The following is a 13,685-nucleotide window of genomic DNA, read 5'->3' as shown; positions in this document are numbered from 1 at the left end:
GTAAATTAAACACTAAAAAAAGGAAAATGACTCAAATTTGCACCAAAAGCTTTTTGTTCATTATTGTTTTAATAAGAAAATTCTTAGTGTTGCCCGGGAGGTACACAAGCAATGAAAGAGAAATTCTTTAAAAACAAAACATTTTCTTTGCATTTTCTCTTGCTAGAAAGTGCATACCAGTGTCTGTGCATATGAGAATGCTAACAGTGTGAGGTTCTGTGTCTCCTCTCAGTCTTGAAGAGGCAAGTCAGACCCGAGGAGCTGCAGACCCCTGGGGGCCCTTTTATAAAGAAGACATTCACAGTAAGTTTGCTGTTTCAGCCCTGACAAAGGCTTCTTTACAGCATCCGACACAATCCACCATTGAAAGACACAGAAAGAAGTCATAAATGTGGAGCTCACAATGCTCGGCAGCTTTACAAGTCTCAAATTCAGGTTTTGTTGCGTGTTTTGGCATGCTATAGGATGGTACAGTACATACAGGATCTTGCAGTGGAGTTCAGACCCTGGCACAGTTTTCACATTGTGTTGCTCATGCAGTAATGACACTTTGAACTAGCGATTAATATTTGTTATGTACAAAACACAAAAAAAGGAAAAGTCAAAATTGTGTCAGTATTCAAACCCTTTGCTGTGGCAAACCTAAATTACTTTAGGTGCACCAAATTTTCTTTTCACTAATAAAGTACCTCAGTCAAGTAGTGAATTTCAAGCAAAGATTCAACCATGAAGTCCAAGGTGCTTTCAAAACAACGCAGTGATAAAAGTTGTATAAAGGCACAGATCAAAATGGTATAAAAACAATACAAAGACAATATCTCTGAGTATGTTGAAATCCACCACTAAGAAGGCACCCAGACACCACCTAGATCAGACTTTTGCTCCAAACTGAATGGTCAGGCGAGGAGGACACTGGTTAGCAGTGCCACTGTGAGACTTAGGGCAACTTTGACAGTTACAGAGTGCAGTAGCAAAGATGGGAGAAAAGGACCATAGGTCAACAATAGCATGATCACTCGCTATGTATTGAACTGAGTTTTTTAAGAAAGTGATACTGCATACATGTGGCAAAAGGTTTTTTGGGCAGACAAGACAAAATTGGAATGTTTTGGTCTAAAAGTGTTACCTTCTTGTTGTCTCAGCTCTGCCATTTCTTTGTCAATCGTGAGTTTATTTGTCTATGCGAAATCACAGTATTTTGTTAGCAAACAGTCTCCCTCCAGCCTTCATTATTTACAAAAAATGGAAATTATGGCACGCTGTGTAGAAGGAAGTGCTTCACTGCCCTGAGTGCTATCAAAATGAATTGGCCATATGGCTCCGTGTTTGTGTAACCACTGTCTAATTTTCCAGATTGTGGGGGACGCTGTGGGCTGGGGGTTCGTGGTACGAGGCAGCAAGCCCTGTCACATCCAGGCAGTGGATCCCAGCGGCCCTGCTGCTGCTGCGGGAATGAAGGTAGGTTTCTGCAGGCACAGGTCTCTCTCCATCTCTCTAGGCAGACGAGCTCAGTTTCCAGATGGAGGGATACTTGACTTTTTTATCGCGTGTTCTGCGTTACAACACCAGGGGCGACGGGCCTGGCGCAGGCAGGTTTCAGAAACGGTGCTGTATCTGGTCTCCGTGGATACTCCACTACCTCATCATCGCTTTCTTTTTAGGACAAGCTTCATCTGTGTAGGCTTAGTTTTGACGTAGCTGTGCATTTCTGTTGAGCGCACAGACTTTTGTGCTCCACTTGTCCGAATAGTATTTTCTGCTTAACCTTTGTTCTTGCAGATTTGCAAGAGTGTTGAATAATAAAAGTGTGGCTCTGTTCAGCTATTTTCTGTGGCAGCCCTGACTATATGTGTGGATAAGGCCTGTTATATAATCACTTGTCAGCCCATTTTCAAGTCAGAGGACTTTTACCACATTTTCTCAGATCCTGCGGCTTAGCATAAGAAAAGCACCTATCTGCCCATTAACGTGTGAAAAGGTTTCTACGCATTAGCTGTCTTGGACTTGCAGAAAGAGGAGTGTGTTGCATGCCAAGTACAGAAAAATGCATGTTTACATGAAATATTAAATGCTCCCTGATGTACTTAATGAAGGTAAACGTTTTTTTTCATGATACTTTCCTTTCAGTTATGTTTGAATATGATTTAGATTGTTTAGCAACAAAAATCTTGTGTGAATTTTACCAAAGCAAAGAAGTGACTGTTGAAAATAATGTGTTCTTGTAGAAATAATAAGAAATGAAAACCTTAGTTTTTAGTCTCACAATCTGTGTCTGCCAACACAGTGGTGTGGCTTGGCATATGAAGACTTAGCTTTTCTAGTAATGATAACCTTTTTATTCATCTGTATCTGTGCTACTTAGACAAGACTCCATTTGGAATTACCTTTTGCGCTACACAAAAAGAATGGTAAGATTTCAGTTGTCTGTGGATATCTTGGAAAGTGTAATATTGAAATAATTTATAAAGCTAGAGAAAGCCATTTATTTCTTTTTGCTGAACAAGAGGCCCTCAGAGAAACTGCATATTTTCATCTGACAGTTTGGTTACTGTAAATTGCCAGTGCCACAGAGCCCAGCAGATATTGCCAAGAAATTAAGTTCAAACAGACCTTTCTTTAGTTATGCAACTATAATCTTTTTTTCCATTTTAGTGTTCATTACATAACTACTGTATAAGTCAAACAGAACTACTGAAAGGTATCACCACAATATTAAGCTATCGTACTTACATAATTTAAAGTACAACACATTCTCAAAGGTTATGCTACTGCACACAAAAAAACCTGTTTCCCTCTTATCACCACATGGAGAGTATTTGCTTTTCATTTCATGTGCAGAGACATTTTTAAATGTTATTTGTGAAATTATGTGACTTGTCCTCCCAGAACCTGACACTTCAAGGCTGCTTACGAATAACCAAATATTAATTTTTAACAAATAATGCTGGGTACTGCTTGTTTAAAGAGGTATCTTGGAGTAAGATGCTGAAAGTTGATTTTGAAGCCTGGTTTTTGATAAAAGTTTCATTTCAGAAGCAATGCCTACTTTCTTTTGTTTCTGTACATTTCCATTACACAGTACTAAAGTGACAGTGAAATCTGAATGATGTGTATTATAGTATAATTTTAATATATTTTTTATTAAATATTTAAATTAGTAATTTAAATTTTAAAATTTAAATTAATACAACATGATGAGTTATTCTTACCGGAAAAAAATTGAGTTTTTATCACAATACAAATACACCTGCATGGGCAATTACAACAAGACAAGTCCATACTTCATTCTGCAATCCATGCAAACTGTGAACATCTGTTTTTGACTTTGTATACCCAGTCTCTTTAGCAAGATTTTAATCAATTTTTAAATGAAACACCACTGTGGAAAGATGGTTGGAAATGAATAGTATTTCTTGAGAAAATGTTCTTTATGAAGTATACATTTATGTTGTAATTCCTTAGTGATATTGATAGTGAATTCAAAAGTGAATTCTGTATTTTAATCAACAGAGACACAACCTCGACAAATTCTGCCTACAGTACAGGTACAGCCTCATAGTCAGGTGTTCCACTTGTCTTGCGAAACATCTGACAATTCAAACTAAGTTTATTTTGCAAACAGAAATGCAACAGTATTAATGTCAGAACCCTAATAAAATAATGAACGAAATCAAAGAGTCATGGAGATGCAACCTTTGCATAAGCACATGAGCCAAAAATGTATCAACACAAAAAATGTTGATAAGTATATACCAATTAAAAATATCTTATTTTCAAAAGTTATATACATATTTTAACAGAAGTGTGCAGTTTAATTTAAATCAGTTGTCTTCCGCTTTGAGCCATAGCCCAGTGTGTAGAAAATGTTGCATTGCACAATGTTGTGCAGGACGGATTTTAAACAGCCTTGAGAAGGGCATATGTGCTGAGTTTTTCCTGGCAAGGTTTAGAGCACGGAAGAGTCTGGCACAGTACAAATACACAGCTGAACTAGAAGCAATTATCCATGCAATTTAGACCTAGTTATGCAAATACAGTAATACCGATAATATTACAATTTTTTATACAGTGAACTGTAACTTTTTCTTCAATAATTTGGAGGTTGGAAATTCCATTCAATTTTGAAAGTTTTACTTAGCTAATCATGTTACTGTATGTGAACAGAGATCGTGTCTCTCTCAAGAGCTGTGGTGTTGCATATTGGCACTTTTCCCTATTCTTTCACCACTCTTTTCAATCTGACAGCTTTCTAGTCGAGTAGGTGAGTGAATAATGAGGATTTGTGAGTGCTTATTTTTTGCAAAACATTCTTCGGTAGTTCCAAGCTACAAAGCCCATTTGACATTGCTGAACAGCAGCTCACTTTGTAATGTTGTCTTAATTTGTTGCTTTTGCCAGCATTCTCCTAATGGAGTAATATGAGTATCTTCATTTTTGCTGAAGTACAGCATTTGACTAATGGACTGTGAGTGGATAACCTGGGTTAAAATGCATGATAATTGTAATGCCACCGAACAATCTGTTCAGTCTCAGTGAGGTGGATCTTGTGAGCTTTGAACTTTACAAGAAGATATATTTGAACTTGTTTACAGGAGGGATCTTGAGAGGTGGAAACATTTGCTGTAGTTTTATTAAACATTTTTTTTTCACCCATCAAACAATCCTCTAAATTATGGTGCAGAGTTAAAAACAGCTGACCATCCAAAATAAAACATGTACAGTATGCGGTGTGTGACTTTCTATGGTACCCTTTTGCTGTTAATATTCACACCCACTACAGTTTTGTCCTTAGTTGTTTTTGTTGTTTGATCTTGTTATTAAAACTTTTTTTAATACAACTACAGTTATTAAGAGTGTAAATACTGCAAATCGGGTTTGGTTTGCAGTCTTAACCAACATTCAGGGTCAGCCCAGAAAAATAAGATGTTGCTGGAATATACAGTAAGTGAAGGTCAAATTGTTTTATACAGAGAAGCCGTAACAAAACTAAAATGATTTTAACATTGTACACAAAGTAATAAGCTGTCAGATTTGGCAGAGAATTTGGCACTACACATCAGATAAACTTGGCTGCTTGATTTTAGTGAGTGTGGGTTATTTCTACATTTTGAAACTGGGGAAAAACACTTTGAACCTCCTGAAAGGGAGTTTTTTTCTACATTAGAAAATTAAAACTAGAAAACAGCAGACAATTTATAAGGTGTCTGCCTACTTATGTTAACAGTGTAAGTGAACTGAGGAAAATATAAGGGAATGAGAATGAAGATTAATCCTAGTGCCCTGTATATTTTAGAAGACTGACTTTTATTTATTAGGGAGACCAGTTTTTAATCAAACTTTATCTTATATAGTATCTGTAATGGAAAACAACATTCGCAAAGTTAAAGAAAGCATAATAACAACAGTACAGGCCAGAACTCACACTAGGCCATCAGCATATTGCTAACTCAGATTTTTAGGAGAAGGCGAATGAAAAAAAGAAGAGTTATGTATCTGAGCTTGAACAAAGAAAGAGCAAGAGCGTTATGAAAAGAAGTGGGAAGAGAATTTCAGAGAGTAGGAGAAACAGAACTAAAGGGCAGCAGTGACATTGAAATCCTGAAAAGACCAGAATCAGAGGATCTCACATTGCATGTCGGAACAGAATGCAATATCATAACATACAGGCATTCAAGGTCAAAGTTCAAAAGGGATTTAAAATAAGATAAGATCACTTTATTGGCCATATATGATTTCTTGTATTAGGAACTTGCTGTGAGAAACACAGACACACAGAGTGTGTCGGACTGCAGGGTCATCCATTAATACGGCACCCCTGGATTAATTCTTAACCCAGGGGTTAAGAATTTAAGAAAAGCAGGATTTCTCTTCTGGCTGCGGGATACGAACCAGCAGCCTTCCAGTCAAGGGCGCAGAACCTTAGCCACAGAGCCACCGCACTGTCCCACCCCACCCTTTATAAGTGAGTAAAATAATTTTTACACTAAATTTAATCAGTGAATTTGGGGCAGTTAATCGGTTAACCAGTGATCACAATGAGTACATGTAGTCAAGTTCTAGCAGCTCTGATTTGTACCAGGAACTGATAGCACATGCCAAAAAAAAAGTGGAAAGAAAATACACAACATTTTGGCCTTCTTCAGGAGTAAAAGCTCAGACCTAATGAATTATATACACTGTATTCACCACTGCCAATATTTAATAAGGGAACTCTCGAAGGGGAACTGCAGTCCCAATATTTTGGACCAGTTATTAAATCTTTGTAACAAAATAAATTAATTGACAATATCGCAAAAAAACTTAAATTCCGAAATAAGCACAAAATCGTGTACTTTGTGAAAGTACTGTATGGTTGCTATGCTGTCGCAAACCCCTGGAGTTTGCACGACATGCGACTTGAAGCAGCCCTTCCTGCTCACTAGTCACTGTAATGACTAATGTAATGTGATGTACAAGCGAATAAGTACAGGTTTTGTATCAGACATTTCCCTGCAGAAATGTTCCAACGTGATCTGCATGCAGAGTTAACAAGCAGGTTGTATTTGTTGCCAAAACCGTCTTGAGGTCGAGAGCAATATTTATATTAGATAAAAAGAGATGTATTCACAAGCCTGTTTGTTTAAAATGTAATAGGACTGCTTCACCTCACCAGACGTTTGGTTGCCTTGTTCTCTATCACAGAACATGGCGCTGCACATACCTGGAAATGTAATCTATTTTGTAATGTAAATTGGAGGTGTTACATGTTACTGTGTATATTATGCTTTCATTGTGGTTTGAAATGCACTGATTAATGCAGATTCTTTCTAACCCCAAAATATAAACATAGCGTTGCAGTTCCCCTTGAACAAATTAGGTAACCAAGTCCCATCTTTTTTGAATCCATGTTGACAATCTCCTAGAATATTATGGCTATACAATTCATCCTCTATTTTAATTCCAGTTATTACTTCAATACTTAAAGTAAAGTTAAGGAAATAAGACTGATATATAATTATTTGGTTTGGTTTTTATGCATGTTTTGAATGGATGCTACTGTATGTTTCCAGTTTTGAGGGGAATCAGTATTACTCTGTTGAAAATATCTTGTTTCATGAAGTCCAACCATTACAATACCATTAGGACCCAGATATTTGTTTATTTTAAGTGCTTGTAATACCTGTAACACTTGAAAAGTTTCCTTAGTTTTTCCTGAGACACTTTGCTTCATCTTTTACTATTCTTTTCCTGGCACAGTACTAAAGAAACCTTTCAGTATGTATTTTTGCCTCTATTGAAACATTCCTTTCTTTCTCTTAGCCATTTTGATATCCATTTATATAATGTTTGTTATCAGTTAATCCAGTTATTATAATAGATTTTGTAAATTTTGTAAAATCATTTTTATAAAGTACATTCTTTCTTCTTATTTTTTTCCTTACATGATTCATTGCACATTTGGTTTATTGCTTTCTAGCAAATAAAGTGATAAATAAATGTTTTAAATAAATCGTTCAGCATAAGAAGGCCAGAACAGACCAGGGAAAACAATGCAGAAGGACAATATATTTGTTTTTTAGAGTATGTGTTCTCTGTCATGATTTTCATGTAATCTCCCAAACCTTTATGGACTAGGAACAATAGCTCTTTGCCCTGAAATGGTGAACCTGTAACTGTCTCTTATGTGCTATCTCTTTGAAATGATTGCATTTAAAGGTGATGTGTAATGTAAACTATATGACTACTATGTGAAATTTGATTCCAGTGTCTAGTCAAGTGTCAGTTTTGGAACTCAATACAACATTGTAAGTAATGTAGTGTATAAAAACATTACTGTTATAACGTACTGGAAATACCACACAATGTTGAATATTCCAGTGTGAAATTAGTGTTTCTATATGAAAGTGAATGCAAAGTTCCGATTGTGCCCCACAGCATTCTCTGAAGTTAACATGTTTGTATGCTACAGTATCACTCGACACTTATTCTCTTTTTTAATGAGGGTCTAGTCATATACTGTACTTCATATGATGTTGTTTTATTTTAAATAGTAGTTTTCATTGTGCATTAAGGATGCACTCTAAGTTGTGTATTAGATGTGAAGGTCATTAGGATTGTATAAACTAAACATCATTTTAAGATTTTTTCTTTATGATGTAATCCTTTCCTTTAAGAGGAATTGTTACACAAGTATTTTATCAGATCAGTTCAAGCAGTGACAGTAGACACAGCACCCTTGTTTCTTCTGTTTTCTAAAGTCTTTCTTTGTTCTCTTTTTCTAGGTTTGCCAATTTGTGGTCTCTGTCAACGGACTAAACGTTCTTTCCTTGGATTACAGGACAGTCAGCAACCTCATTCTGACTGGCCCACGAACCGTTGTTATGGAAGTCATGGAGGAAGTTGATTACTGAAACGGGAAGTGAGGGCTGCCTCATACTTCAGAGAGAATCTGAAGAACCAAAGAAACACAGACCTACCAAGCTAAATTACCTCTGGATAATACTTAACATTGAAAGCTCCAATGCAGTTTTCTTGTAGAGTTATCCTCAAACGTATTCAGAGGGAACAAAATATTTTAATATGACTACATACCATACAGTCTACCGTTCAATGATTTTTAAGGCCAGGTGAAGTGTAATGTCCTCCCTTTGAAGAAGGTATTAATATGAGGTTATACATACAAATCGTATGCCTGCCAGAAACATTAAGTATAGAGCACAGATGTATAGATAAAATGTTTCGTAAAACATTACAAAGTAATGTAATGAGGGTGCTGTTCACAAAATATAAAAATATATCTCCTCTCTCTCATTAGTTATTGGTCATAGAATTATGGATGAACATTTCAAATCCTGTATGTAAAATGTATGTGTAATTGCTTTACACAAAGCTTTCACAGAGTGCTACTATTATCAACACTTTAAAAGTACAATATGTTATCTTACTATTCTAATACAAAAATGTGTTTTTTGTAAGTAGCACTAACTAAAGAGTTTCTATTAGTACTATTTTAAAAACCAGTTCAGTTTGTAGAAGGCTGCCTCTGTAAATTGGAGTAATGCATGGCTGAAGAGAGTGGTCATACTGAAAAATGCTCGCTGTACATTATGTCTGGGTACACAAAACAGTAAGCATCAGTGATTCCTATCACTTTTACACAGGGATCTCCACTGAGTGGACTCATTTACTACTTCTTACTAATGAAGTAAATCAGATCACCGAAGGTGAATTTCTTTTTTCAGCACACTAAGCACTACTGTCATAGTCAAAAGAAAGCTGAGAATAAATGGAGGAATGTGTGAGTCTTTAGCAAACCTTCATCTCAAGTCTGGCTTACACTACTGAAGAATTATGAATCTGGGAGAAAAATAAAATTAAAATATAAATACTGGGAGTGGATCCCAGAAGTGTTTGTGGTTTACTCTGCTAGTGTGATTCAGTTGCTTTGTCTATTAGATTTTGTTCACTGGATGGTTTTGTTATCAAGGGTTATACTGTAGTTCTTAACAGACAGTGTGAGCTGACCTTTTTGTACTTCCAGTTACTATAAAGGTCAATGAGGTTAAGGTTATCGATCTGAAAAACTCCCAGAGATAAAATACAAATAGAGGTAGCTTGTGATGTTAGCTTATTCAAACACTGTCCAATGGATCAATGAAATTTGATATGTATAGAAGGGACCCACAGGCACTGCCATGGACATCATAAGTAAACAGTAAAAGAGCCTAGGTAAGAACCTAGGAAAATGCACTTAACGTCTTATTCAAGGTCTCCATTTAGTTGACCCTGAAGACATCAGTTGACTTTATTGTTGTTTTATACCTTCAAGGAGTTTGAATACTTGAATTTAATTCCCTTACAGTCTTCTGTGTCAAAGACTAAAATGTTCATTTTTGTTTAACCTGTCAGTTAAGGACATGGCTCTTCTTTGGAAAAATCAGAATTAAATCTGAGTACTTGTGCATATAAATATATGGGAATCTGCTCTCTTTCTGGAAGAATATATTCTCTCAGATTCTGATTGCATAATTTTTACAGTACAGTTTGTGGTGTCACTGGGGGAAATATTGATGTAAAAGAGATGTTACTCACACCACTCTGTTCTTCTCCGTTACTCTTGTCCGTTGATTTTCCGATCCCAGTCCGTAATCCGTTTTCTCTGTCCTTAAACTATCCAAGTTCCAAAGTCCGTAAATCACCTGAATAGGTCTTTTCCAAAAGTGGGTTACCTGGTTCTCCTTGGCGGCCATTTTGCTCAGGTCTATATCAAGTATATTCCGTTCCGAAAATACTGGTTATGAATGACCCTTCCCCAGGTCCTCTTACAAGTTGTTTGAATAGGGCATCTAACCTTATAAATATTGTTTGTTTATTTTCTTTATATGTAGGGAGGGATACAACTTACAACCACAATAGAGCACTTACAACAAAAGCAATCAGTAGCAAGTACTAGCGTATGCTTAGTGTTAAATAATTAGACAAGCAGTCTCTAAAATTAAAATAGAAATATTCTAACCTAAAAAGCTAGGCTTAATGATGGATAAAAACATGTCTTGCATTAAGCTTCTGCTTATACTGTATATACTTATAGTGTAAAAGATTTTCTTTACTGTGAAAAATAAAATTTTCTTTAACACTGTTAAAAACAGTGTAACTTTTAGCCAAAATGCTTGATTATCATTTAGGTATAAAAAAACATATGGTTGTTATGTTAGAAAGAAAGAGGTATATTGTGTGATAAAAAAAGTTCACCACCTCTAATTCTATGTCTCTATACACACAAAATAAGTTAAGTCTACAAATGTGTTAATATATCTTATGAATATATATAGAAGATATTAATGGAAAGTGGTGTTTGCAAAGCGGTAGTTTTTGAAAAGCATTTTATATTGCATTTCTGTTTTTATCATTGAAGAATAACATTTGATTAAACATATGAACGTTTACAGCTTATTGCCAAACAATGTGAATACTGAGGAGTCTGAAAGGCAAATCAGTAAGTCTTTGCTTTCCATCAAAGCTAAAACCATATACAATCTTATCAAGAGAATTTTCAATTCAGTGATAAATACATATTCTGAGGTTGGTCTTGTTTCTTTCTGACAAGGCTGAGACTAGTGCAAGCTGCTGAAAATAAGTGTACTGAAAAATGGACTTTTATGTAGAAGAAAACAAGCTTTGGTAAAGAACTAATACAGCAGAAACAGCCTTAGAAGAGTAAGTGGTGCTTATTTATGTTTGCTTTGCTCAGCTCTATACAGGTACAAATGTCTAATGAATGCCTTAATACTGTTTTTTTATGATTATTAATCTTGTGCACCACTTACTAATTACAATTAACCTTATTTAAAACTTATTATGTATCTTTTAAAGGTTTTTTGTATTTACTCTCAAGTTTTTGCTAACCTGATAAAATCCAACAAAAAATTCTCCTAACTTGGTGAAGTGTAAGAAATGTTCATGTTTACCCCTTTCAGTCACAGTCATCTCTTGAATGGTTTGAACCTCTTTCACTACCCTTCAGACACCTGGGAGCCAAATTTGCAGTGGAACAAAGAGTTCTAAAAATGAACCTGCATTTGTTTTTCTTATGAAAGACGTGAAGCTATTTACTGACAATCAATGGTGAATTTTCTGCTGGACAATCTAAAATGAAAATCTAGTTTTTCTACATTGTTCATCTGCCAGTGTTACTTTTTTGTAGAATTTGTAACAAAATACATTACATCTAAAAAGGGACTACAATCATATTACATGTGTAAAGCATTTACATTTATGAAGCCAGACTAGCTTGCTCATGACAGATGTTTGTGTTTTGACGCTGTTCTTATAATCAGAACAATGAAAAGGTGGGAATGTATCAAACCACATTTTGCTAAATGAAATGTTTCATTCTGGGTGTTTTATTAGGCTCAATTGATTAAACCTTGTTTCCTTTTCATTTTGGAAATTAAAAAATAAAAAGCTGCTGATAACTGTTGCTGTGGTGATCTGAATCATTTTGATTACAGCTGTGTTTGTCAAGTTTATGTTAGTAATTATCACAGGGGAAGGTTATTATTTTTCAAGAAGTGTTTGTTTTTAATTTCAGCAAATGTCTTTGTACACATATAAATGAAGGCTACCTTCTTGCAATTCGTCTGTTATCCCAGTGAATGTGAAATAGCTGGAAAGATCTTTCAGGAATAATTATGAAACTAGAGCATCACCTGCAATGGACAGACACTTCAAAAGGAATGCAACCCCCCCAAAGAAGGGAGACAGATCAGGAAATCTATTAAGAAAGCATGATTTGTAAAATCACATGCTTTAGCTAGCTGCTCCCCACAGACATCTGCTGTTCCCACACCCTACAGAAAAGCACACCAGTCTGGGAAAGTGCTGCACTTCTGTCTGTTGTGGGACTCCCACACTAACACACTACCCCCCTCCCCTGGTACTTACTGTACATTTTCAAAGTGAGAAAAAAGGAATGGTGAGTCCCCTCTAACTGCAGTAATGAGCACTGGGGGTAGGGGGCTGCTAGGGAAGATGAAAAGACCCCGATAAGGAACGCGAAAGTAGTAAAAGGTAGCTTGCGTCTGGAGCACACCTGCACTGAAACAGAAGGCTGTGTGTGATTCAGCACCTCTGCCACAGTGAAGGGTAGAGTGAAAATCAAGAGTCATAAGTAAAACAGAAAACACTGTATCAGATGCTGAATTCCTGGTTCTCTGTCTAGATATAGGCTATACGTTCTCCATTAAGACCAAAAATGAAGTTTAATGTTCTGACCTAACAATTGTAAAACCACTGCTTGTTTCTGAGCACTCAAAAGCTTCTAATCACAAAAAAATGTACAGCTCAGAATCATACAGCCATATTTAAATTTAGAAAATAAAATGCATGTATCAACCATACAATAAGGTGTGTTGTTCCCTAGTATCTATTCTCTCTTGCTCCATTTTTTACTTAAAGTACACAAATTGTTCTATCTCAGATGCTATAAAACAGGACTGTGCATACCGAAGAGCAATATTTAACCTTTAACGTCATTTGGCTTAGCTCAGTTTTGAATGGGCTAAGGGCTAAGGCACTCCAGGAAACTTTTAAGGAAATAATAGAAAATGAGACATCATTCATTAACAACTGCTATTCTTGTAGTATCACTGCTGTTCTAAATGTACTGTTTAAACTCTCGAACTGTATTTTACTTAACTGGGTTTATGTGAAATTGTCTAGTTTGCCCTCTGCTGGTTAAGCACACTAACGGCAAAATAATATTATACATTGTTAAAAAAAAAAATTAAAAAATATTTTTGTATATAAACGCGATTTATATACACAATGTATAACACAAGTGGCGTATCTATTATTCATAAAATTACATATCTCATGTGTGATTTTGATAAGTGTCTCTCTACCACCATATCTTCATGTATTCATGCTCTTATTTCTTACTGGTCTGAAGCTGTAACATACTTAGGCTTACATAATACAGTTTTATATAGACGATGGGGAGGATGTCAAACCTTATTTCACCCACCTGTCCTTACCTATAAATCTTACGCTTCTTGTTTACTTGTACTTGTTTAGTCTTCGCCTCCGGAGTTTGCTCTAGGCAGAGGTAGAAAAACCAAGTATTGCAGCTTTCAGTGGATCCACTTTTACACATCCTGCTTAAAAAGAGGAAACTAAAGAAAAAAACAGCTTTTTGTTTGTGTTAT

The 13,685-nt window shown here is 35.7% G+C and overlaps 1 protein-coding gene across 2 annotated transcripts in view; it reads left to right on the top strand.

Annotated features, from left to right (window-relative positions):
• Positions 1-11,954, top strand: part of deptor (DEP domain containing MTOR-interacting protein) — a 50,659-nt gene extending 38,705 nt beyond the window's left edge. For both annotated transcript variants that reach the window (XM_088600976.1, XM_088600975.1), the window contains exons 8-10: positions 233-303; positions 1,354-1,458; positions 8,262-11,954. In XM_088600976.1, coding sequence (XP_088457102.1) covers positions 233-303; positions 1,354-1,458; positions 8,262-8,390 — 305 coding nt within the window. In that variant the 3' untranslated portion in view covers positions 8,391-11,954. The remainder of the gene's footprint in view (positions 1-232; positions 304-1,353; positions 1,459-8,261) is intronic.
• The last annotated feature ends 1,731 nt before the right edge of the window (positions 11,955-13,685 follow it).

This window comes from Lepisosteus platostomus, chromosome 12 (genome assembly GCF_059453375.1).
Source record: "Lepisosteus platostomus isolate fLepPlt1 chromosome 12, fLepPlt1.hap1, whole genome shotgun sequence".
In the NCBI taxonomy this organism is placed as follows: Eukaryota; Metazoa; Chordata; class Actinopteri; order Semionotiformes; family Lepisosteidae; genus Lepisosteus; species Lepisosteus platostomus.
This window is presented reverse-complemented; position numbering and strand designations above follow the sequence as displayed.